Here is a 25,814-nt window from a genome sequence, read left to right as displayed (position 1 = left end):
CCAACAGATTTTAGGAAGAAGTTCAACCTTTGGGAAAAATGCTTTACCACTTTTTCAGGTAATTTTTCAGGTGCTAGAACTACCTGGGAGATCATGTCCTTGTTTCTGCCACTGGCTCAGTTTCATCCCCTGCAAAGCATGGGTGACCACCATTCTATAAAAACTACATCAGGGATGATTTCTGTTCTGTCAAATTCTCCATGACCTGGCCCATTTCACCTGTGACCAAATGACACAACCTTTGGAGCAGGTGACAGGGAGAAGAAAAGAGAATACACTGCCTGGAGTGGGTACACCAGACTGGAGCTCCCCAACTGCTCTCACACGACATCTCAGCTTTTGCAATGTGCAGGCTTGAAATGCAATATTGGAAATACAGGAAAATCTCCTCTCAGAGCTGAAACAAAGCACTTGGCTTTCCCATACAGCACTCTGGCTCTGGGAGAAGTGTCTGAGACCCAGCTGTGCCCTCTTGATGGCTGTGAGCTCTGAAATCCCAAAGCCAGCAGGGCTGATGGGAGCTGTGCAATGGCAAACAAGGCAAAGCCATTGGCTCAAGAGGCAGTTCCACTCTCTCTGTCTCACTTCTCATCCATTTGACTGGACTTAATTTAACAATGCCATGTCTCACTGAGATTCAGACTTCAGAGCAGTCCTCTAGAGATATCTCCTTCCTGGCACTACATAAATTGGTGCTGGACATGAAAGCCTGGATAAAGAATACTGACTTTCCAGGGTTGAGTCTGACCTTACACCCCATATGAAGTGTTGCAGTGCTGATCTGAAAAGCAAGCCTTGCCACTAGAATAACGTACCAGACACTGGGCAAATAGTGCAGTGTTCTCTGAAGTGCCCTTTGGAATGTTATCCTGGGCTGAAGCAGTGCTCAATCCTCTCCCTGCATCCAGAGGGGAGTGCAGCTCAGGTGGCTTTTGCACTACAACGTCTGTTAAGATGCCAGAGCCTGAGGTTTTTATCTCAGGATTGTCACCAACATTGTATGTGGCTTTGTTTGCTCAGAATATTGTTATCTGGCAAGCCAGATGTCAATCCACTCTTAACGCTTCACAGGAAATCTTTTTTTCCTGTCCAAAAGGAACTTTATCAGTGTTTTTCTTGAATCTGCATTCTCTGAGAATTTCAGATTTGCTTCTTTCTTTAATCCCTCAAATAACCTTTTCTTGTCTTCTTTCCTCACTTTGCCAGTACATTTGCTTGAGATTTATATATATTTCGAAAGTTATCTTTTTGATTTGTTGTTCCACCTCTCTGTTTTACTGTTAAGTTATCAATGGTTGGGAGAGCAGTGGTTTTGTGCATGGTCACAAATGGGTGGGGTAAAATGTGGAAATTATTGTGGCTTAACATTTTTATTTATCTCTGATGTTAACATAATGATTTCTTCAAGCTGGCAAATGTTAGTGATGAGAGGCCCAGCCCTTCCTCTGTGCAGCCACAGCAGCTGGGGCTGCTCTTTCTGCCCTCCCCTCCTGGATTTAAGGACATAAAGCAGCTTTTGCTTTGGGGAAGTGACATCTGCAGCTCATAGTAACTCCTCTGGGTATTTTGAGACGTGTTCCATAGCCTGAGACTGGCCACAGGAATAAATGCACCCCAAACTGGAATGGGCTGTCCAGGCATCTTTACTGTGCCTGCATATTAGAGATGTGTCAGTAAGGGACAGTTTTAGAACAGGATTTTTACTGCAAGTGCTCTTGTACTTGGCAGTATTGGCACTGCTGATTACAGTGTGAGCATGGAGCCCCTTCTCTCCCCATCTGAGCTGGTGTCTGGCCCCTGGGGATCTGCCTGGCAGAGGAGAGCCCCAGGTGCCAGAGCTGCAGTGGGGTGGCACTGCCCCTCTGAGCCCTGTGGGCTGCCTGGCTGGCGGCCCCTTCTCCTCTGGCCTGGCTCTGGGGCTGCTCACAGGGAGGTCCTCAAGCAAAGAGCCAAAGGGTTTTCATCTGATTGCCATTTGCTCTCTGGATGTAATTTATTTTTTACTTATTTATGACTGAGAAAAAAGTCTGTCTCCTAAAGAGTTAAATGTGAGTCTGCCCTGGATTCATTTGCATTCAGTCTGATATATAAACAGTAACAGCACAATGGTGTGATTTGTGCACTAAAGTTCCATCTTTTGTCATCAGGGTGCTCCAGTAATGCCTGGAATAGTATTTCTGTGAGGGTGACCAATGTGTTGGGGCAGAGGAAGGCAATGAGCAGCATGAGGGATCTGGCCAGCTCTGTATTTCTCCTTCACAGCTCCAGGGATGTTTACAAAACCTGTTTTTCACTTACAACTTGTCTTTGTGGACAAATAGTGTGGGGTGACCAAGCCAAGAAAAGAGTCCTTTGTGCAGAATGGTTTTTGTACTTTAAAACCATGGTTAGGAAAACGCCCCACTAGCTGCCCCATCCTGGCAAGCCCTTCCCATGGCATTTAGTTGCTCACTACATTCCTGGGTGAGAAGCTCCAGTGGAGTTTGAGCTGCAGTGGGATGTTGATCATCAGGGAAATCCCAGGTGTGTGATAACACAACATGTGCTGTTATACCCTTGTGTGCTCTCCCACAACTTTGCTCCAAGTGACTTTTGCTTTGGATTAAGTCTGAGATGTGTAACAGAAGCTGCAGAGGAACAGGTCCTTGTGGTGTTTACCTAGGGTTTGTGAGCAGAAATTTTAATGTCTCTTCAACTCACTTTTGTTGGGTTTTTTTAGAAAGTTCAGTGAAATCATCATAAAAATTCCAAAAGCTAAAAGTGCTTGAAAGGGGGAAATGTTCCTATAAAGGCATTGCATTTTAAATGTGCTCTCCCTTCGTGGTCCTGCTGAATTCTCTCAGGAAATTAAAAATCTGCTGAAATTGCCATTAAGACACTCTTTTGTTTAGATTTCAGGATGCCACTTACAATAAAACAGCTGCAAAATAATATCTGGTGGCAGCTCAAAGTGAACATAACACAACATGTGCTGTTATACCTTTCCCAAGTCACTCTTAAATAGTTGTGAACGAAAAGGCCATTAAAGGGTGAGCCAAAATGTTGTTCTGATTCAGTCTTTTAGTGGTGATATAGAAATAGGAAGGAGAGGGAGAGATGAATAAATTCTTTCCCTTGAAAATAGGGCTAAAAGTCTAAGAGTTGAATGGTATTTGATGTTGAAGATTTTTCATCTCTTGCAGCTCTGTAGACCAAATGCAGGATCTGTGAGCCTGTACAGTGCTTGGGTGGCTCTCAGGAGAGTTGGGCATCTCTGTGTGTGGTGTTCTTCATGTTCAGGGATGTGCTGCAGAATGCATCTCTTTTTATTTTTCTTTCAATCCTGACTAGTGCTAACTGGTCAAAACTTTGTATCTTGAGATGTTGTGGGAGCTTTGATCTGGCAGTGCAGAAATCAGAAATCCCAGACCAATATTTTGCTGTGCAATCTGAGTTAGAATTAGGGCCCAGCTGGCTTTTACAATTGCACCTTACTACAGTGGAATATTTCTATTCTGCCCAACCTGCACAGAGCATTTGTGTGACACCTCTGAACCTGCCTGTACAAATAGCAGCGCTGAGTGCCCCTGACTGTTTGTGATGGCCCATCTGTAGCTCCAGGCTGATGGGAGGGGATGAGGCCCTAAATGGTTCATTGTAGCACATTCCACTCTGCTGCACGCAGTTTAATTATATCCATCATTCAGCATTACTTGATGAACCAGCTGTAGGCACAAGCATCCCTGAGCTTTCATCAGGATAATTGCACCGTTTGCCACATTAGGAACTGGTGTGGGGCCAAGTCTTTTCCAAATGCAGAGTTGATCTTGGTTTAAAAGTTTGCTGCCCCAAAGTCACTTCTAGCCGGTAATCTTGCAACAATGCATTCTTGGGACAGCTGAAGACTAAAAGGTCTATAAATGCAAATTGGTTATTTGTGTCACCTTATGGCTTCAATTGACGGAGCCTCAGATATTTTGGCAGTGGCTCAGCTCATTGTATTCATGTGATGGAATGCACTGTGCCAGTCAGGTGCAAGGTAGCTTCAGATGATTTCCATGGCAAGGGCCTGCAGGGACTGTGGCTCTGCTTGCCCTGTGAGGGTCATTGCTAAACCTCTGTACAGCTGGGGTTGTGAAGGCTCTGGAGCTGTTCCCAGGGGCCCAAGTTGTGTTACAGGTGGCAGCTGTAGAGCTGGAGCTGAAGGCTAAAACACCCTGATCTTTCTCTCTGTAGGAAGCTGGTACATGTGGTGTGTCAGGAGGTACCAGGGCTGGGAATCATCACAAAGTGCCTGGAGAATAATTTGTGAACCACTGCAGCCCAGGAGGGGAGAGCAGCCAGAAAATGGCTCCGTGTCACAGCCTGTCCCCTTGGCAGTGCCAGGAGATCATGGTGACAGACGGCATCACTGGAGTTCACATGCCTTTTCTGGAGCTTTCTCTTGAGTTGAAGCCCTGGTTCTCTTCTGATGGAATAAGGCTGTGTTGGTTGCAGCTCACTGAGCACAGCAGTGAGCAGGGACATCAGCCTCCCAGCCTGCCAGCTGTTTTCTCAGCAGCCCAGTTATATCAGGGAGTGGATCTGTACATTCCCATTGCAAGCATCCTCTCTGCCACAGGTTTGTGCCTCATATCCCAGCTCTGCATTCCTCACTGACTTTCTCCAAAACAGTCCCAGCCAAGAGTAGGGCAAGTCATCAGGTGGCACAAATTATCAAAATAAGATCATTGCTCAACCCAAATAAAGGTAACAAAATGTGACTTTTTGTTGTTAAAACCAATTAAGTTTCTTTCCATCAACTCTCAGTTCATTATCCCTTTCACCCCCCAGGCCCTGTTCTTCCATCTTTTCAGGCTTGGTGCAGAATTAATGTTAAATCCCATTAGCCTGACCCCGTTTTCCCTGTTTTGCCTTCTGGCCCTCTGAACTGATGCACTCGGACAGGTTGGTTCAGCAGCTCAGGATCAAAGGGAGTGGCAGCCCCAGGAGGAGCTGCAGGAAGGGGCTGTTTGTAATAATTCTCTTTACTTTTGAAGGAGTTTGTGGAAGTGCCTCAGCAGTGGGGTCTCACTGGGCAGCTGAGGAGCCCTGGGCTGCATCCCTGGCACAGAGAGCAGCACAGGGACCTTGTGCTGGTGGGGTCCCCCCACTCCCTGCTTGGGATAACTCCAGTCAGGAGACTGAAGCTGCTCTCTGGATGAGTATGTATTCCCTCTGGTCTTTTAGAAAGTGTGAGATGGCGGGAAATGTTTCTTTACCCAGGTCTTTCTTCTCCACTGCATCAGAAGAGCCACCTGCTCTCATGGCAGTGTCACACAAAGCTGGCCAGCTTTTGTCCAGGATCACGCTGCAAATTAAACCACCCAGAAGTGCTGAGTTTTATACCCTGAGCCCTTTTAGAAGGGGCTCTTCTGCTTCCTTTCCCAGCGAGAGGAGGGTGGTCTCAGCTCCCTGCTGCTCCCAAGCTTAGCATGAGCAGTTTCTGGTTCTTTATTGACATGGAGCCCCGGGTGTGGCAGCAGGGAGTGTGTCTGTGTGTCACATGAAATAACATGACACAGACACGCAGCTCTTCCAAGGTAAAAAGAGCACTTTGAATTTCTGACTCTAATATTTATAGATTTCTAAAAGTGACAGTGGATTGGAGGATGACAGTGTTATTCTCCAATGACACTGGACAAACTAATACTCTATCAAATTTCTCTTCTTCTATAAAAGAATGCAAAACAATAAGTTATTTACATAAAGTGTGTGAGAGAAAGTTTGTTATAAGAATATAAACATCAGAAGGCTTAGAAAAACTTTCAAAAAATCAGGGTGACATCTGTGAGCTTTGGGAAGGATGCTGGGCTGGACCATTTGGGAGCAAGCTGTCCTGCCTTCCCTGCTGGAGCCAGAGGTGGCTGCAAAGAGGGGCTGGGGCAGGGTGGCTTCATCAGGGAGAGAGCAGGGAAGGCATTTCCAGAATCCTGCATGAGCTGCAGCAGGGAGAGTAAAGGGAAGATGTTTCCAGAATCCTGCATGAGCTGCAGCAGGGACAGAGCAGGGAAGGTGTTTCTGCCTGAGCTGTCCCTGGTGGCTGTGGGCTCCTGCTGGCTCTGGGAGTCTCCTGGGCAGGGTGGGAACGGCTCTGGTGTGACAGAGGGGGGACAGTGGGGTGTCGGGGTGAATCATCACAGTCAGAAGGGAGCAAATTGTGTTTCAAAAACTGAGAAATTACCAACATTTGACATTAAAGCTGGGTAAGTGGCCCCCTAACATCCAGAAAAGCAAAGATATCTCATGAGTCTTAAGCTGCAGGAGTGTTGCAGGTGATGGAGGCACACACAGCTCACATGGTGGATTTTAATCCAAGTTGGATGTGCTGACTAGATCCATCCCTGCCATGGAACTGGGGGTGCTGCAGGGTCTCTGCTGTGGCAGGACAGCAGGGCTGCACCCCCAGACTGACAGACCCCACCAGGCAGAGCTCTGCCATCAGGAGCAGGGTGAAGGAGGTTTCTTTCTTCCCACTTTCTTGGAAGAAACTGAGCATTTTTAATTGTAATTGCTCAACAAGCATCAAACCATTTTTCAACAATTAGCAAATCGTTTTTCGTTTTGACTTGTACAAATAAAATTTCAGATGCACATGGGAATGTGTGAATTGGATGAAGTGAATGGTTGCTTTAAATCATATTTAATTTTAATTTCTCTTTTTGCACAAAACTCCTGATAATTTCATTTTAGAGATGGTGAAAAAAACTGCTGAATGTAAACCATGCGATGTAAAATATACACGGCATAAACAAACAAAAAGCTCCTATTCAGCCCAATATCTAGATTTTTTTCTTTTTATACAAAGTCTCACTAATTTGAGTAATGAACTTGATCATTTCTGAAGCTCACTCCACTTGCTTATTTAATCAGTGATTATTGTTTTCATCAAAATGAGATGTATCGTGTAGGCAGATGAGGTTCTACATGAATATGCAGCAGCAGAGAAACACTGGAAAAATACAAAGCAGTGAGCATCATTCTGTACTAAATAAAATCCCAGTGCTTTTATAAAGCTAAAATTATATCATGTTTACTTTTAATAATTAAATATCCTTGGGTATTAGCAGCTGGTTAGTCAAGTATTTCAGTGCTCTCTTTTTTCAGATGCTTTCCAGCAGATATTAAGTGAACTCAGATTTTTTTTGAGATAGAATAATCTTGTCTGTCTTAACTCTTTGCAGTGCAGCATCCTCACAAGTGATATTCTGGGATCCATAGCCCAAGAGTTCCTGGCAGTTAAATGTGGGAATTCTCTGTCCTGATCCCTGCACTGAGGCAGTGACTGGAAATTGAATGGTTTGTTATTATAATAACAGGCAGAGGCAACTTTGTGAAAAGCAAATTATCTTGGTAAATATTTTTCAGCAGCTTTAGAAGTCCTGTAGTAATTGGCAGCAGTTACATTTGCTGCCACTCTGACACAATATTGGGGCCTTATGGGCAGAAATGGTTGCTTGGGGAGTTTTCCTATGGAGAATTGCCTACCATGAGACAGACAGGGAAAGACAGAGCACCTCTCAGAGTGAGAGGAAAACTGTGCTGATGTTCATCTATTTACATGGAACAACACCTTTTCACAGCCTCTAAACTGGGAAACACCACAAAGCCTTTGTTATGATTTCCCACTGCCTATCCTAGGAACACAGAGCTGGGTTTATGCTCTGGCTTACACAAGCATAAACTGAGTGCACTGCACTGATTGTGGAGAATTACAGATATGAAAACAGAATAAAGTCCTTAGCATAGTGTTTATCAGTAGAAAAGAGGATAGAAAAAGAGCATTTTTTTTCATTGATTAAAGGATCTACAAGAGGGAACTTGTCTCACTATTGAAGGTACTAAAAATATTTTAAGGAACAAAATATGAGTAATTTGTGTACTGCTTTCTTCAAATATGCACTTAGGGCAGAAAGTGCATTTTCCAATGCTTCTGTCACTCCACAGGTTCTTTTCTAGTGAGAGAAAGCCCTTATTGTCACAAAAGTTTTAAAATAGAAAAATGCTGAAAAGGGAGATTTTTTTTTTTTTTTCCTTAAAGGATTAAAAGTAAGTAAATAACCTCAACAAATTTAGCAATTCTGGGCATGAATCCTCTTTAGACATGTGTCTCAATGTAAATAGCAGTGTGTGTAGGTAACCTCTTCAAGTGCATGGCTGCTTCCTGCTCTGTCCATCAAAATGATCATTTACGTCAACACTCAGCTTCCTTATTGATGGAAATCAAAAATGTGATAGACCTTTGACAGTGTGATATTCAAACAGCCTTTCTGTGCCAAACTGTCAGCAGACAGTTTGTGTTCATTAGCTCCTCACTCTGCATTCAATCAGTCCTTACACTCTTAACAGAAAAAGGTTAAAAACATTCGCATTTGGACTTGCTGGTGTCATCCACCAAATTGGTACTTTTTTACCATGAAAATCACAATTCTTTCCATTTATCCTGAGCTCAGCTACCTTGGAAAGTTGCTGACTGAGATGTCAGTGCAGCTATTAGTGGAAGGCTGGCACCTTAGTTTGTGAGAGTGGCACTGGGAATCTGTTTTAGTGATGGGCTTGGCAGAGCTGGATTTGATGATCTTAAAGGTCTTTTTCAAATCAGACATTTCTGTGAGTCTATGGAGCTGACATAATGCTGAGTAATCATGTGATTCTATCAATGCTAAGCATTTTAGAGCGGAGTGTAAGTTGAAGAGTCTAAACCCCACGGTGCTGTATTTTTTCTGCGCTGATTTGCATTATTTTAATTTCCAGATTTGAATAATGGGAATGCCAGCAAGGCTTGATAAACAGTTTTTGCCAGCACTGATAAAAATGAGCATTTTTTCCTGCAGTTCAAGTAAACTGACATCTCTTGTGAGTGTGGTGGGAGAGAAATTTTGCTTTACTACAGTATATGCCTTTAACAAGTTTTCTAGCCCTTATCTAAGTTAGACACACATCACTGCCTTTACTTAAAAATATTTATTTGAAATAGGCATTTATAGGCCTTTCTAGCAAAGGCTATCTCTCAGGCACACAAATTCTGAGCTAGCAAGATGAAAAAATAAATAATGGCGGTGATATGCTGATGATTCATAAACTTAAATAAATAGAAAATTGTTTAACAAATCAAAGTGAAACATTTCCTTCCTTTTTAGCAAAATACCTCTGATCTGCATGCATCAATACCAGGTTATGTAGGGAATAAGTCATCCTGCATGTAGCCAATTTTCTGTGATTATTTTCATATCTACCAGGTCTTACACAGTTGCACATTTGGAGGGTACTTCAGAAGCTTTTGTTATTCAAGTATTTTTCAGTGCATTTGTTGTTGTTAAGCATACAAATAATCCAGATTTAGCAATTGCATACAATTAGATTTATGAAAGGAAAACTACCTTAATGTATTTTGTAGCTTTACTCTAAAATATAGTAACTTGCAACTTGTGGTGGCTTTAAAATCAGAGAAAAAGAGCTGCATATGAATTGGTATTACAGAGTAGTGTTTTTCTTATTTACTTTTTACTGCAGCAGCAGGGATGCTGAGAAAATGTCATTGTCACAGACAAATTAATTCCTAGGATCAATTCAAAGGTACTCCTGGGACTGAGGGCATTTTGTAAAAATGTTTTATAAACACCAGTGAGTTAAACATTGGTGAGTTGGTGACATATCTGTAGTTGAGATGGACAATCTGAGTTATGACTGGATTGGCCTGCCTGGAAAATTCTCCTTAATAAATGTACTTGTGCCCCTAAGAGATCAAAAATGAGTTTAAGGACAGCTCTCAGCTCTTGACCTTGCTGTAATCCTTGCACATTCTGCTCTGGACACGTGGACATGTGGGCCCTGACCCATGAAGTAATTTATGACAATACAGTGGGAAAGTTGCATCATTTTGGGAGAGCTCCAAATGTGCTACAGTTCAGCACTCACTGTTGAGGGCTTCACCAGATCAGGGACACAGTGATTGCACCATTGTAGGGTGTATTTGATAAGGTCCTGGGGATTTTGAATGCTTGTGTTGAAATCGTGCTATAAAATAATTGGAAATTGAGTAATTTACTTTTTTCCCAGTGAATATTTAAAGAAAGTCAAAAGCGATGTTACAAAGTTTTAATGAGTGCATGTGGTGAGAATTTTGTTATCATAAAAGCTGTAGGGTTTATCAGCTGATACTGGGCTGCAGTTTTTCATTAGCCAAGGGCCTTTCAGGGTTTCATGGGATATGGCTGGAAAACATTCCAAACAAATGAATATTCCATTTCAAAAGAATAATGAGACATTGAGGGTTTTATAGACTCCAAAGTTTGCTAAACCAATATCTCTAATTAGATGGAGAAACTCTCTATAGAGGCTTTGCATCAACGGCAGCACACACAGCAAATGTTTTAAGCATTTACATATCAAACACTGCTGGCAGCATTTTGGCAGCAGTCCAGAGCTGTAGATAGTTTTAATCACATTTGTTCATTAATCCTTGGTGGAATTCTCTTATATGGTCTCTTTAGGATTTTCATTTAAGCATGTGCTGCTGCTTCTCAGCAGTGGGCTTATTTATTTATTTTATAAATATCATCTGAAGCCTTGAATTTATAGAAAATAGTATGTGGAGTGGCTCAGGAAGCAGACAGTGCAGTATATTCTATTTTCTCTCAGCAGATCTCCTTTGTAGCCAGGCATTTATGTACTCTCACTAGAAGAGGTTTATACAGCAGTGTGCCATCCAAAAAAGACTTCCACTCTTTTCTGACTATGCAAGTCCCTTTCTTTTCCATAGGAAACAGAGAGTGGTTGAATGGGGAGCAGGAATTGAAAGCACAGCCAAGCTGAGTGTGTTGCTGATGGAATGTCCTGAGCATCACCCAGCACTGGCAGGGCTGAGGAGACGAGCTCATCCCTTGTGATGAGTGATCAGTGCCCGCAGCACTCAAAGGCAGGAGGCTGGCACTGGAATACTCAGGTGTGAATTCCCAGCCCAGCTCTGATCTCCAAGTGCTCCAGCAGCTGAGCTGCTGAGGCAATAGTTTTCTTCCATTATCTTATTCCTCTGTTAAACCTGACTTGAAAGACAAAACAAACCATTTAAGACAACACTGTTGTAAAAGCAGAGGTATTAACTGTCACCCAGAGCCCTCCTCATGCAGTTGGCCTCTGAAATCATATCTGCTGTTCTCATTTTTATGGTTTGTTTTATGAATGGCTGTTGTTCCAGGAATCAGCTTTGCTGAGAAGGGCCTGCCATGCTAATCCTTGTTCTGTGATGGATAGCAAGGGCTAAGTATAGCCTTCCCCTTTCTTTGCATTTGTAGATGGCAGACTTGTTGGGGTTTATTTTCTTACTTCAGCCTGGGTCAGGCTCTGCTGAGCTCCCCTTGTGCTAAATTGCCTTTGGAGGGGCAGGAGGACTTGGGAGCACCTGTAAGAGGGTCTGTCTCTCTATCCAGGGTCTGAAAGGTGAACGATGCAAATCTTTTCCCAAATTCTTCTCATGCTGCTTTTGTGTGGTTGATCATCCTGCTGTAAGTGTTCCAGGAGGAGGGTTTGTAGGTTTTTGCTATTTTCTGTTGAATAATTTGTCTGCTGCATCCTTTTGTAAGGTGACATGCCGTGCCCACACGTGTGCAAAATCCCTGGCGGAGGGACCAGAGCAGGTCAGGATCCCTGTCTGGAGTGAGGAGATGCTCTGAGTGCTGCTGTGCCCCAGCAGAAGCTTTCAGAGTGCGCTGTGTGCTGTGCAGGTGTGTGCAGCAAGTGGCAGAACCCCTTCCCTGTCTCCTGGGCTGCCCTCCTGCCTCCCCAGCTCCCCTGTGCCCTGCAGGGCCTGGGCAGCCAGGCTGAGCACAGAGGGATGGCCCGGCCAGGAACAGCCAGGTGAGCAACTCTGCTGAAGGAACTCTTCTGCCACAGGTGTGATGGCATGCCCTAACACTCTACAGTATTCTTAATGAATATGAAATTAATAACTTACTGGAATCAGGGAGTTAAAGTATCATTGTAACAATTTATTGAAAACAAGGTAGCAGAATTTAAGGTGTTCAGTTCTTCCACTTTCAGGCTCTTCTCTGCACATCTGCATGTTTAGCTGTGTTTAGCCATATTAACCATTGATATCATGTTTAACTCTGAATAGGTGAGTTTGCCCCATAATTACAGCTTTTTTCTCTCTGCAGTCTTTTCCTTCTGTAGAAACAGCTCTTTCTTGGCAAAGAGCTGCTGGGGTTGCTGTAGGTCTGGGCTCTGTGGGGCTGTGCCTTCACACAGTCACAGAGTCCTGGGAAAGGAAACTGTGGGCATGAGTCAGGCAGGAATGGGTGGAAACACCAAAGCTTTGGGCACTGGGAGAACTTGGAACAGTTTTGGCTTATCCCTTTCTGACTGTATGTTTGCCTTCATCATCCCTGCTTCAGAGGCCCTTCATTGCTGCTTCAAACCACATTAGCCTCCTTGCCCTATTCTCCCAAACACTTTTGTCTTTATATTTCCTTTTTTGCCTGCTTTTGTAACCCTGCCTGCCTCTCCAGCACCCCTCACCAGACAGAGCTACTGCTGTGTTTGCTGCCACCACTGCTCACCATGGCCAGGGCTAATCCCCTCCCTGTACTAACTCCTCCTGTGAAGCAGCCCGCAGATTTGTCATTAGATAGCCCTAAGTTAATCAAGATGAATAATTAATAAACTGAGAGCAGTTCTCTTTCCTTCATCTAATTCCTACACAGAATCAAACCATCTTGTTTCCGTACCTGTGTGCTGCCAAAAGATTCTGAACTTTTGATCTAACTTAGCCAAATTGTTATTAACTTGCATAGATTTTGACACATTAATAATAATATTGAAGTGGCTGCTATTCCCTACATCCTTCAAGTTGCCCATGTGTTAAAGTACCTTGCTGAATCAGAACATTTCTCTTAGCCATCACTATCCTCCAAAAGTAATGATATCTTGATTTCCTTTTCTTGTATTCTCCAAAGGCTTTCCTAATCTGTTTTCACAGCTGCAGACTGAGGGCATCTCTGCTCTTTGCTTGGATTAGTCACTAGGGTTGGAGGGTTTGCTTAAACCCAGCAAGAGCAGCACTGCCTCTTGCCCACAGGGTCTGGTTGTGGTTGTGTGCAGGGACTGCTCTGCACAGACAATGCAAACACAAAGTCACTGCTTCTCCTCCAGCTGTTCATTTCAGTCCCCAGTGTATAGGCCATATTCTGAAATTATTGCCTTGCTCAGCAGGTACTTGCTGAGTGCCTGGTTTGCCTGCTCACACCCTGGGACACCTCAGTCCCAGGCCAGGGGCTAATCATGAGGAAACCCTGGTAGCAGACTTTGCTTTGCTGTGGCAATATCATCTGAATTTCCTTCTGGATAGAGGACTCACCTTTTACTCTCCCTTAGACCTGTAACTCTCATCTTGGCCTAACCCCAAGCAGGATCCCAGCCTGGGGCTCAGTCACTCCCCAGCTGAGCAGTGCCAGGGGCTGAGTCCCTTTTGCAGCCTCCCTGCCTGCCCATGTGAGTGCTGCCATCCCTGAGCCCAGCCCTGCAGGCCAGGCTGAGCTTTGCTGAGTGGGCACAGTGCCCTGTCACCCCTGCTGCAGGGAGGAGCTGTAGCACCTCACCAAGGTTCTGGAGAAGACAGGCCCCCCCATCCCAGCTGGCAGACCTGCCCTTGCTGAGCACCAAATCTGCACTAGAACTCAAACGTGCTTTGTTTCCCTTCACTCTTGTCATCTTCTCGTGGCAGCCCTCCCCCCCACCCCCCCACACACAAGCTTTCTCCACTCCTGGAGTTCACTGCAGGATTCATTTTGCATTTCTCCCTGTGTCCTGCACACCTGAAATGCCCATTTTCTCTCAGCCTCTCTCCACTCATACCATCCTCCTCCCTGACAGTGATACAGGTACCCAGCTGAGTAATCCTTCTCCCTGGTGCCTTGCCCTCCAAGTGGGTTTAACTGCAAAAGGAAATAGAAGTGAGCTGTGTGGATGCATCCGTCAGGCCCAGCCTCAGGCACCAACTGCAGAAGGGCTTTTTCCTCACTCTGTATTCGTGCTGTGTTACACTGGGGAAACTGATAGGAATGTGATATGTAATATCAGTGTATTTATAATCAGTAGCATGAACTACCCTCCCTCTCTACATGACTTTATTTCCTTCTTAGGAAGGCTCTGTTGCACTTGTTACCTTCTGTTTTACTGTGATAGTTAGTGAAAGATTTTGTGCCAAATTTATGCTCCGTGAATTATCCCTGAAATTTGTGGAGCTACGGCAGAATTTAATTTGGCAGTGTGGAGTTGCTGTTTCTCCCAGTGATGTCTTCAGCTGAAAATCTCAGCTTTTGATTGCCTTACTTAGAGAAAAAGCAGGCCCACGTCTCCATCCTTGTCCAAAGGAGTGCCAGAGGCACTGGAAATAGCTGGTGCCAGAGGCATTTAGGAAATCTGCCCCTCAAGGCAAAGGTTTCTGAAAGGTGAGGAGGGTTTGAACAAATGCATTAACATCGATGGTGTGTTCAATACCTTTGATTTTCTCTTTAATGTCTTCTGATGGAATAAGTCAGAGGTGATGTGCAGCATCCTCATGATGTTGGGGCCAGAAGGAGCACTTTGAATGAAAGCTTAATAGAAATTCAGTGTGGTGCCATGCTGAGCATAGAATTGGTTGGCTGCATAAATCTAAATGTCAATTAACTAGAAAGTGTTACCAAATGGAACTATGATGTTTTAGTTCCATGTTGTCAACACATGAAATGAAGCACATTAATTGATAAGGAGTAAAACTCTGTATGAGTTCATTAAAACAAAAAATTAAAAATATTCAAAGTAGGACCAAGATACCTCCAGTGTTTTGAAGAAGAGAGAAAAGGTCAATTATTGATTACTTTGAGAGCTAAGCATCATTTGAACATTTATAAAAATTACTTAAAAGCTGAGAGAGAAGCAATGAGAAGTTTGTGTGGCAGCCCCAAGTCATGATACACTTGGTAGAGTACTGCTGAATAGCAAAATACAGGTTGGTGAGCAATCTAGAAAGGATGGTGTTTTATTGAGTGGTGTGGATTGTTACTTTGGTTGATTTGATTTTTATCCTGTAAGGAAATTAAAGCTCAAGCACTTCCAAATTTGATTATATTTCTAAAGATCATCTTTGCATGCCAGCTTTTGCCTAGAAAGTCACCCGAAGATGTCAGCCATTGAAACCATTTCATGTGGAAGCATTGCTAAGTAAATTCACTAAATGCCTATTCATCCCAGTAAGATGGAGAGTCACTGGAGCAGCAAATGTGAAAATCTGCACAGCTTACTATACAGAAAGCAGTTTCTGAGTTTGCCCATTGAGATGCAGAGTCTGGGCCTGGGAGGTGCTGCAGCTCACATGAGTAAAGGAGAAGGGTCTCAGGGCCCTGTCTGTCAGGATGCTTGATTGACAGATAATTCATTTGGTCTAGATAATATCAATGAGATTATGAAAATAGTTTATTTACTTGGCTGATAACATTTCCAGGTTGTTGCAGCCTGACCCCAGAAGTTAAACACATTTTGTTCAGTTAAGCACATTCAGGTTTAACTTGGTTTTCTGTGGCTTATAATAATGAAATGTTTTCAAAATACAGTAATATTGACAACTCCTTTATCTTGAGTCTTTCTGCTACCAACTTCATCACAGACCATTGCTTAAATGGTGTTGTATCCATAAGGTTGTGGATTCAAATGCAATTCAGGAGATTAAGATCTTTTTAATCTGATTTATTCCATTTTCCTAAATATGCTGACCTAGATAAATAGAGAATATTTTTGCTCCATTGTTAAAGAAAGAGAAGACCACAAAAACTGTCAAGTGTAAATACATTCTTGGACATGTCAGCTGAAATTTTGAAAATGCTGGTGTCAGATTGCCTGTCATACTAATTGGAATTAACCTTCCAAATTCCTTTGTTCCTGTTAATTATACTGCCTTTTTGACATCAAAATTCTCTGTGTTATGCATTCCAACCTTGGCCTCTTCTCTATTACACAATAAAAACAAATAAAGTGCCAACAGATACTGAACCAAACTCCCTAGGAAATATCTAGCGAAGCATGTAAAATGGAACTATCAGTGCAGTTATCTTGCAGCTGGATTTTCATACTTAAGAAGTGTTGAGCAGTATTACTTCATGCACACTCTGTTAGAGAGCTTAAAATACCTGCTAAGGGTTGATAAGAAATTTGTAAAGGTGTAATAAAGCTGTGCTTCCTTCCAAGTATGCTTTCCTGAGCAGAGGGGGTCACTGAAGTTTAGCAGCAGGATGGAAGTTTTCTTTGGAACCACCTCCTTCAGAATCTGAGAATGGTCCCCAAATGAGAACAATGAATCTATTAATGGCTCTGGATGCAGTGGTTTCACAGTGTAATTTGTGCCCCTTTTGTTCTTTCTCTCACAGGACAAACGATCAGCTCGTGGCATTCCTGTCCAGATACCGAGACATGAACTTCTTGAAATCCCATGGCAGGGACAATGCAAGGTGAGCTGGCCCTTTCTCACCTTCATTTAACCAGAGCACTGAGAATTATTGTATGGGGACAGTTTACAGTGTCACCTGATTGAAGAAATCCCTAATCCAGGGGAGAGAAGTTAATGAGGAGGAAACCCTTTTCTGATGGTTGTTTCTTGGACAGAGGGACTCCTTCCCAGAGTCAGAGGTGCTTTTGTGGGGAGAGAGGCTCTGAGCAGTCTGATCATCTGAGCATCCCCCTGTGGACTCAGCACAGATTGATGTTTTGTGAGCAAGCGGCAATTGCCCGCACCCCAGCACTGACCTGGTGGCCCCAGGTGTGCAAGGCTGGGTTATCTGAGCTCTGCAGCACTGCCTGGCACAGGCACAGCCCCAGGTGCGCTGGGAGCCTGCAGTGCCACTAAGAGTGAGGGTGGTGGCTGGAGCTGGTCACAGTCTATTAAAGTTTGGATCAAAATCCTTCTTCACCCACCCTGCGCAGGTCTTGGAGAAGGAATGTGTTGTGTTTCCCACCACTTATCAGTAGTACTTGAACTTTCCATTGTGGTTTGGGGGAGCAGCAGAGACCAAACAACATCTTCCAAAGGCTTTAACAAGCTCTGCAGATGAAAGAAGTTTCCCATCTGACTGCAGTGGTCCCGTTTTCCTCTTTATTCATAGTTTTGCTGTTGCTCCTTTTTGCTGGTTTTGTACCATAACAGCAGTCCTGCTGCACTTCCAGCAACTCCATATGCTGAGCCCCAGTGGCTTTGCATCTAAAAATATTATTTTATTCTGCTTGGGTCACCAGGTCTTCCCTTTATTCTGTAAAATGTCAAGTGTACCCAGAGAATGTGACACACTGAGTCATGTGTTCAGCACTGCAGGGAGGCAGAATAACTCACAAGTCTCTCTCTCTTCTTGTCCATTCTTACTCTTGTCACCAGATTTATCAATTCTGTCATGTTCCTGTTTAAATTAAGTCCTCACGAGCATTCATCTTGTGCATGCACAAATTCTATAGCAGGTAGTAAAAAATAATCCTGTGAGGAGTCATATTTAAAGCCAAGTCAACAGTTTTCACAGGAGAGTCCCTGGTTGGGGAAATGCAGAGTGTCAGAGTGATTGGCAGACTCAGCTCTAGCTGGCAATAGTGATGGACAGCAGAGTTAGTGTAGAAAAGAGGAGAGAAAGAGCCAGGAAAATGCAGTTGGTCTCTTGCCTCCTTGCTCCTCTGGTGCTCCTGAGTCTTCTCAAATTCCCTGAGCTGGCAAAGGAAAATAACTAATGGGTTATGACACACCAACACCAGGCTGGTTCAAACATGCCAACTTCAGCTGGATCAGAACAATTTAAATCAATTAAACACACTAAGCTGGTATTAATTTAATAATGAAATGAGCAAATGTGCCACTTGTCCTTCCATCACAGGAATAGCAAACTGATTTAGTAGTTCAATGGTTCTCTTTGTATAAACAACTAAATACCTTTTAGCTTATTACAACATGTCATTGTGTTATATATTTTTTTCTGGATTTCTACCATAAATTCCCTGTGCATCAGGGAGCATGATTTGGGACATGAGTGCAGATTTGCCATCCCTGTCTGCCATGGTTCCCTAATCCCTGAGTCCCATTAGTGCTCCCACTGCTGACCACTGGATGAATGGATCCTTTCACATCACCCCTTGGCACATGCCCAGATTTTCTGTCAGGGAGGTAGAGTGGCTTCTCTCCTCCTGCACAGCCCAGGCAGCTGCAGACACACTCAAGCCAGCAGCTGCAAACACCTCTGAGCCGTGTTGGTGTTGGGTAAAAATCCATTCCATTGTTTCCAAAAGCTGATCAAAAAGTAATTATCCCCTGTTTGTATTGTGGGTGAATTTCCAGCTCCACATCCACCTGTTGAGAGAGAAATATCTAAAGTGAAGATTTCTATTCTGATATTTCATGTTTAGTGTTTGAGTGACTCAGTCTTGACTGAACTGGTCAGTGAACCCTCTTCTCTCCCATCTGACACAGTTCCTGGCTTTCACTGAGTGCCCAGGTGTGTAGGCTGTGCTCACACCAGCCAGGTTTATCCCTGCAGTCACAATGGGGAACTCCTCTGGGCTGAAATGCCTCCTGCCAGCTCAGGCAGGTGAGCCCCACCTGGGCTGTCACCCTGTGTCCTGCAGCCAGTGTCCCCAGGGAGCACAAGGTGTGCGGTGCTGCTGCTTTGCAATGTTCTCCCAACCTCTTGTGGCCTTTGCCTGGGGAATTTCCACAGCTAACCTCAGTGACTTGCTCATTGTGAGAATAAGGGATGGGGTTTTTTCCTACTAATTTTTCCAGTTTTTAAATTTTGCTCTTTGCTTTTTCCTGTCACAGCCCAGGGGAAAAGAAATACCCCATGAAGAGTATGGCATGGCCAAGAGCTTAGTAAGGTCTGGAAGGGAAGCAACAGCCTCGAGGGTTGGCAGCAAAAAGTTAAGAAAAGAAAAAAACAAAAGACAGCTTTTAGGACACAGGCCAGTGTCCATTTTATTGGGCAATAAAGCTCCCTTTGGATATCCTATCTCAAAACACACTGGAACAGAATTTTTTGTTTAAAATAACAAAGTGAAGCCACAATAAGGGAGAGGCCGCTGGCCTGTACTGGCTGCTGCCCTGTGTACCTTAATGATTTAGTTGGTCCAAGGTGTTTTTCTCAAAATACGGGAGCTGCTAATACAGGAGCACAGCATCTAAACATAATTGAAAGCAATGTATAATCCTTGCTGATACTTTTAATTTTAATTTGTGGATGAACAATGGCACCTAATCAATAAGCTTTTCAAGTCTGCCTTGTAAACAACTGAAAACTCTTAATTTTAAGTCATCATAGTCTTTGGATCATACAACAGAGAACGATTAGAAGTGCCATCTCAAACCTGAAATGCTTGCACAGCTCAATTACAGTGTTCACAATCAGTGCTTGTTTTACTGCCAAATAAGGAGAGAAATCAGGCTTCCTTTTATAGAGTTAAGTTTTCTTTTAGTTATGCCAAAGTCATGAAAAAGTGCATCACTGATTTTCCTTTAGTAGCTTCAGCAAAGAGAATGGACATGAAAATGGCTCCTTCACTCAGCTGGAAGCATTATTTCCTGACAGAGGTGGATGTATGAAATGAAATTGCACACAGTGGCTGGAGTTGTTACATAGTGCTTAGTGGGCAACACATTTCCTCCTATTTTCAGTGTCTTAGACTATTAAAAGCAAGTGAATAACCTGGTAGTTGTATAAGCTATTGCAATTTGGAATAGCAGAGGATTTTTTCTTTTTTGGCAGGAGCAGCACCTGGATGATTATAAAACATAAAGACAGTCAAATGTGACATCTTCAGTGGCAGGCAGGAAGAAGGGAGGGTTTGTATAGAAACCTTTCCTCAGCAGTCATTTGGGAAACACTGTAAACATGCTGAGAAGGCTGGATGCTGTTAGATCTTAGAGAAATCTTGAGCTCATAGGCAAAATACAAACAGCTAAAGAAAAGACCCTTAAAATTTTGGTATGTGTCCACATTTTCTTCTGCTGATTTTTTTCTCCTCATTACTGCTGCTTTTGCAGTTGTGTTGTCCTGTTTCTGGGTTCCAGGTAATTTTAGAGGTGTTGGTGACCTGTATCAAAGGGCATCACAATCCCATCCCAGCTCTCAGAGGCTGCAGAAACCTCAGCTGCCGAAGGACTGGGGCAGGTTCCCAAAATCTGCACTGCTGGCACACATCTGTTTCACCCCATTTCAGACATGCCTTTGTGCCTCAGTGGCACAGGGTGTTTGTTGGTGTGCTCTGCATGGCATTGATGGGGGTTTGGTGGTCAGTTAGAAAATGGATCTCACAGTAAACACTGCTGTGTATTGCACTGCTGAATTACCCAAGCACTGGGGGAAAGAATGGATTAATTGTCACTGCTGTTGGAATAGCCTAACCACGTGTCCTAGCGCTACTCACACTGCTGCTCATGTCACATATTTGGTGGTTGCTTTGGCACAAATCACCCTCAGCCTCATACTTTTTTGCTAAATTTTTCAGAACACTTGAGTATTCCGGAGCACATGGACTGAGATCTATTTTTTGCTTGGAAGTAGTTCAGCACAACAGTTGCATGAGAAGTGTAGTGACTGAAATAGCAACATGCATCTTCTCTGCAAAGAGGCTGCACTTTAAAAATTTAGACATTACAGCTAACTTTCAAATGTTCTTAGTGCTTTATGCTAAGCATTAGGGGAGCCATAAAGCCTTTACAGCTTCAGCTTGACAATTCACCTCCTTGTAGGGCTTTTATTTCTGCTCAGTTTTGGAAAACAGAGCTCTAAGCTGTCAGTGCAAAGAGAAACAAAAGCAGCCATATGTCTTGACGTGGGACTAAGCAGGATGTTCTTTGTTCTTAGAGTATACAGCAAGATCATCTGCTGGCTCAGGAACGTGCTTCAAGTGAGGAGGTTTGAAGTAGCAGCCATCCTTTATGGGGCAAGGACAGAATTAGGAAGGAGGTGGAAATTGAGACACTGGTAAAATAATCAGGAATCTTATTGCTATCTAAGAACATTGAGCAGCACACTTCATTTGCAGCCCTGTCATCTGAGGCATTTTATAAAAAGGTTATGACAGGAAACATCATCTGAAGCTGCACAGATGTTGTTGGCCCTGGTGTACCCAAAGGTCAGTGGCTGATTTTGTAGCTTGAAAACCTTTATAGAAGGGACTCACACTTGCCCTCAGTCACTAGAAAGGAGGTGAGAAGACAAGAAACCTTCCAGAGAAGACATTTATTGGAGACAAACAGATGGTAAAATGTCAGGTTTAATATCATTGAGTCTGTCTGTGGTGAGTTCATGCTGCATTCTGCATACTATAATTTGCAGTTTTGCTTATTTAATATAAAAAGAAACAGAAACATTTGAGTTGTGGCCTCCCTTATGGTGAGAGGAAGCCATTTCATTTTTGATCTTCTAAAAGCTGTTTCAGTATTGCTTAAAAGATACTGTGTAAGTGAAGAGTGGGGTAAAGAAACCCACAGGGAAGTCTTTTAAAGTCTCTCTTGAGCTTTATGCTCCCAAGGAAATGCATGGAATTGTTGACAAAACAAGGCAATTCCTAGTAGAGTCATTACTGCAAAAAATAGACTTTGCAAGTTTCCTACAACTAAAGAATTTCAGAGGGTTTTTCATTTTGCTCCCTGGCCTGCAACATTAAAATATTGAGAAACATTGAGGCTTTTTAACACTTTCTCTGAGAAAGCGACTTCTCCTTTGAAAGATAGAAAGTGGAAAGAAAAGCTTTTCAAAACCAGTGGAAGTTAATGTGTAAGAAAAGGCGGAGAAGAAGAAAGAATCATGAGAAATTTCTTCTAAAGAGAATGCAAAGATGTGCTAGGACTAAAGAATTAAATGGGTATTCTGGGAAGACTGCATATGAAAGAAGCAGAAACAAATTATATAGCATATGAGGTGCCTATTGTAAGCTTGAAAAGTCTAATCATGTCCATATAGAGATGGAATAATGACCAGATAAATGTGTGTATTCATCAGCTTTCAACAGCATCTCATGTGGAATACCCTAAGTGCCATGGCTGCTTGGCTTCCATAAAGATCTCACTGGTTGAGAAGGGACACATTGAACATAATATTTCAGGCTGAACTTGTGTCTTGAAAGAGATATTCAAATTGCTGTGCCATTTTTTCTGCACTGTAAATGATCTAAACTTTCTATTGCCCAGCGTGTGTGACAGCAGTAGTCTGCCCCAGGTTTAACTGCACTCTGAACATAAAAGTGTTTAACACACCTTGAAAACATGGACTGCCAAAAAATCCTTCCAGTGGAGTTCCTTGTTCCCATCACTTGTGTCAGTGCGTCGGGGGGTAGGATGGTCAGGATGGACAGAGACCACAGATCTCTGCAGCCAGGGCTGGAACTTGGGGTTTATTGCAAAGGGCCTGGGGGCAGGGGCCTGCTGGGATTTGGGGTTTATTGCAAAGGGCCTGGGTGCAGGGCCCTGCTGGGATTTGGGGTTTATTGCAAAGGGCCTGGGTGCAAGGCCCTGCTGGGAGCTGCAGCCACAGCTCAGAGCAGGCCCCAGAGAAGAGAGGGGTAGAGAGGATGAGAGGGTGAGAGAGTAAGGGAGTAAAAACTGTAAGAGAGTAAAAGGGTAAGAGCTTAGAAGGGTAAGAGAGTAAAAGGGGTAGAGAGCAAGGTTCCTGTTACAATACAATAAATCTTCTTCTTTGTTGAATATTCTAATTCTCACTAACCAATCTAGTACAATATACAAGTCCTATAGCATTGACATACAGCCTATAAGAATCACTACATTACCACTCTGTGTTACATTTTAAACCCTAAAAACTCCTCTTTGGGCCTCTTCTGACAAGCTGTAGGGTCTGCTCTGACCCTTGGGCCTGTCTGCAAGCAGAGGGAATTGTTTCATCAAAAGGGGATCACCTTCAGCTGGCCACACCATTGTTTTCCAGTTGTTCACTAACTGAGGTATCTCAAAGCTTGGTTTCATTTCAATCTCACTTATAGTTTCTATATTCTCAAAATCTTTTGCCAGGCAATCATATTTATAAGGCTCTCCTGTTTCATCTTCCCCAGCAACTTGCACTTCAGCTTCTGCCACAGAAACTCCAGGAGCATTTCTGAGCTCTGCCTCCCTTTTGGTGGCTGTGTCACCTGGGTGTCCTGCTCTGAAGCCCATCCCTGTGCTCCAGGGGCATCTGTGCCCTGCCCTGCACACCCACCCTGCCCATGGCTCTGCTGTGGCCCATGCAGGGATACAGGTGACAAACACTCATCACATTGAGAGTGACATTTCCTTGTGTTCCTTGGTAACTCCTGAGCGTTTAGCACAGTGGGCAAAACTGCTAAAAGCATTTCAATTTGTGTGCTTATTTATGGCTTTGGGTTTTGCTCCTGAAATAAGCCCAATCAATAAATAAGCCCAATCTTACTAGAGCAGATTCAGTCAAGAGAGAAATCCTTTCTGATATTGTTGATGTTTTTTTCTGCATTGTCATTAAAGCTTTGGGGGATTGTTGAGATAGTAATGTGTTTATTTTATGTGTTTCCCTTACCCTGAGTAAGGGAATTAACAAAAGATAAGAATTCTCCTCTTGTAACATTTTTGACCTCATAGCAATTGCATTTAGGATGTCACAGTTAAAGCGCATTGAAAAGCAAGTTACAATTATTCTTTCTCTTCCATCATTTCTGTCTGTACTGAGAGTTATTTTCAAGGCTTTTTGAAACAGCAGGAATTGTTTGTTCTATGCTTTCCACACGATGCCTGTCACACTGGGTAGAAATCTTCCTCATCTTGACAGACTAAGTAGGTGCTATTTCTGTTTGACACTGTTCCCCTTTTCAAGCTTCACCTCCATTTTGGGAGTGGGAGATCAGCCCTGGAGGCTTTCAGCATGACAGGAAGGTCTCAGGAAACACACTGCAACATCCTAGCCTCAGAAAAACAGATGAATAGCTGGTACCATATAGACATTGTGTTTACATAGCCAATTGTAAATTATTTCAGTTGTAAATATTGTTTAACCCTTGGTAGAATAGAGTTACTCATGGAAATGGAGTGAAATCAGAGTCAGCTGGACTCAGCATACTCAGTGAGGCCAGGATTTCTGCCCTGAGCAGGCAGGGAATGATTCTGCCCTCCACAGGTTGGGGATTCATCAATCTGCTTATTATAAAGAATTTTTCAGCGCCTGGTTTATGGAGATGTGTGGTAGCCTAGAGATTGCTCACAAATTACTTCTTGCAACTGCTACACTCAAATTGTCAAATTATTGTTCAGTGCTTTCTAGCTGGTCACCTAAACTGCAAATTACTGTTTTGTTCTTCCCAACTGATTGACTCTGGTCAGTGTTTCCAGGGTGGCTGTGCAAACACTGCTGGCAAGTGACTCTCACATTTCTCATCTGTAAAAATATTTACTTGACTTTTTGCACTGAAATGGACCTTCTTCCTCAAATTCTTATCTAAAGACAATGAAAAGAGGAGCAGATAAAGTCAAAGCATGCACATCTTGTCCACATACACTCAGGGAAGCATGGACATGATGCTAGTGGAGCTCCTGGCTCTACGGTTTCTTACTTTGACATTGACATTGGTTTTTGACTTGTGAGGAATTGTTTTGCTGTTACAAAAGTTACAAAACTTTTATTCGTAGTTCTTATTCTTAAATCCTGAATAATGATGCTGAAGCCCTGGGTAGGTGCACCTGGTTAACAGTGAAATGTCAATGGGAGGTTCTTTAGGCAAGAGGCCAGAAACAGGAAACATTTAGGAAGAAACGTTTTCACCATAAAAAATATATTCTTTCCAGAAAAAACCTTTTAGTGATAAAATTACTGGTAAATGGCATTTAGCAATCTGAAAGCCTCTGATACTTTAGGAAGTTTTACTCATTCATAAACTTCAGGAAAAAGAAAACAGCAAACTCTCTGACTTACTGTGCAAGTACAGCATTCAGGAGCAGGGGTCTCTACAAGTTGCTGTGGTTTGCACTGTCCTTTGGAAAAAAATTTGAAAAAGGACGATATTTGATTGTGACATTTTTGCTGATAGAGTAACTGTGTGTCAGTATTTATTAGCAGTTAGAACATATCATAAGAGCTGAGCTCTGTTTATACTCATGTTGTAGGAGTATGTGCTACACAAGTTACAAATGCTTTATGTGTTATACAATCCTAGAATCCTGTCTGAAATGCATTTATAAATATTTAAATAAACTGCAAAGTAAGAGGAGTTCCCTGAGCTGGATTGCAATCATGAGCTGCCTGGACTGACATTACACTCAGTGACAGACCAGGTGCTGCAGGCAGTGGGGTTTTCTTAGCAAAGTGTGAAAATAACTCTGGAACTGTGAGGCTGCATCCACACACAGGGCACAGGGGCACCTTTCATGTGTGTCAGTGTCTGATTGCTGAGCTCAGGTGCTGACACACCTTCTTAATACCCTGTGTTTCCTCCTTACTTTTGAGTGTAATCACGGGCCCTTAAAACTGGAGGCTCTTTAGGAAGAATTAAAGTTGATAAGGGGAAGCATAAAATGTCTTAGATTGAGTGTTCTATGAAATAAGGCTTTTCTTAATCCTAGTCTTTTTTAAATTCTATTTTCTCCTGGTTGACTCTTTTCCTATCATTGTTGTTTTCCTCCTGTTGTTTTTGTTTGGATTAGGAGAAAGGCCAGTTGTCTTCAGCTGATGATAATCTCTGCTGTATTTGGCCAATCATGCCTTGCTTCAGTGGGATGTCATTGTTCTGGCCAGTGCATTTGCAGCTGGCAGAGGTATCCCAGTCTTACCTGATGTTCAGGG

General features: G+C 43.1%; 1 protein-coding gene across 4 annotated transcripts in view; it reads left to right on the top strand.

Annotated features, from left to right (window-relative positions):
* XYLT1 (xylosyltransferase 1) overlaps window positions 1–25,814 on the top strand; it is a 174,884-nt gene that overhangs the window by 117,015 nt on the left and 32,055 nt on the right. For all 4 annotated transcript variants that reach the window (XM_026793830.2, XM_014267495.3, XM_014267493.3 and 1 more), the window contains one exon: window positions 16,419–16,499. In XM_026793830.2, coding sequence (XP_026649631.2) covers window positions 16,419–16,499 — 81 coding nt within the window. The remainder of the gene's footprint in view (window positions 1–16,418; window positions 16,500–25,814) is intronic.

This window comes from Zonotrichia albicollis, chromosome 16, assembly GCF_047830755.1.
Source record: "Zonotrichia albicollis isolate bZonAlb1 chromosome 16, bZonAlb1.hap1, whole genome shotgun sequence".
Taxonomy (NCBI): Eukaryota; Metazoa; Chordata; class Aves; order Passeriformes; family Passerellidae; genus Zonotrichia; species Zonotrichia albicollis.
Note: the sequence above shows the minus strand (reverse complement) of the source record. Positions and strands in the feature narration are given on the sequence as shown.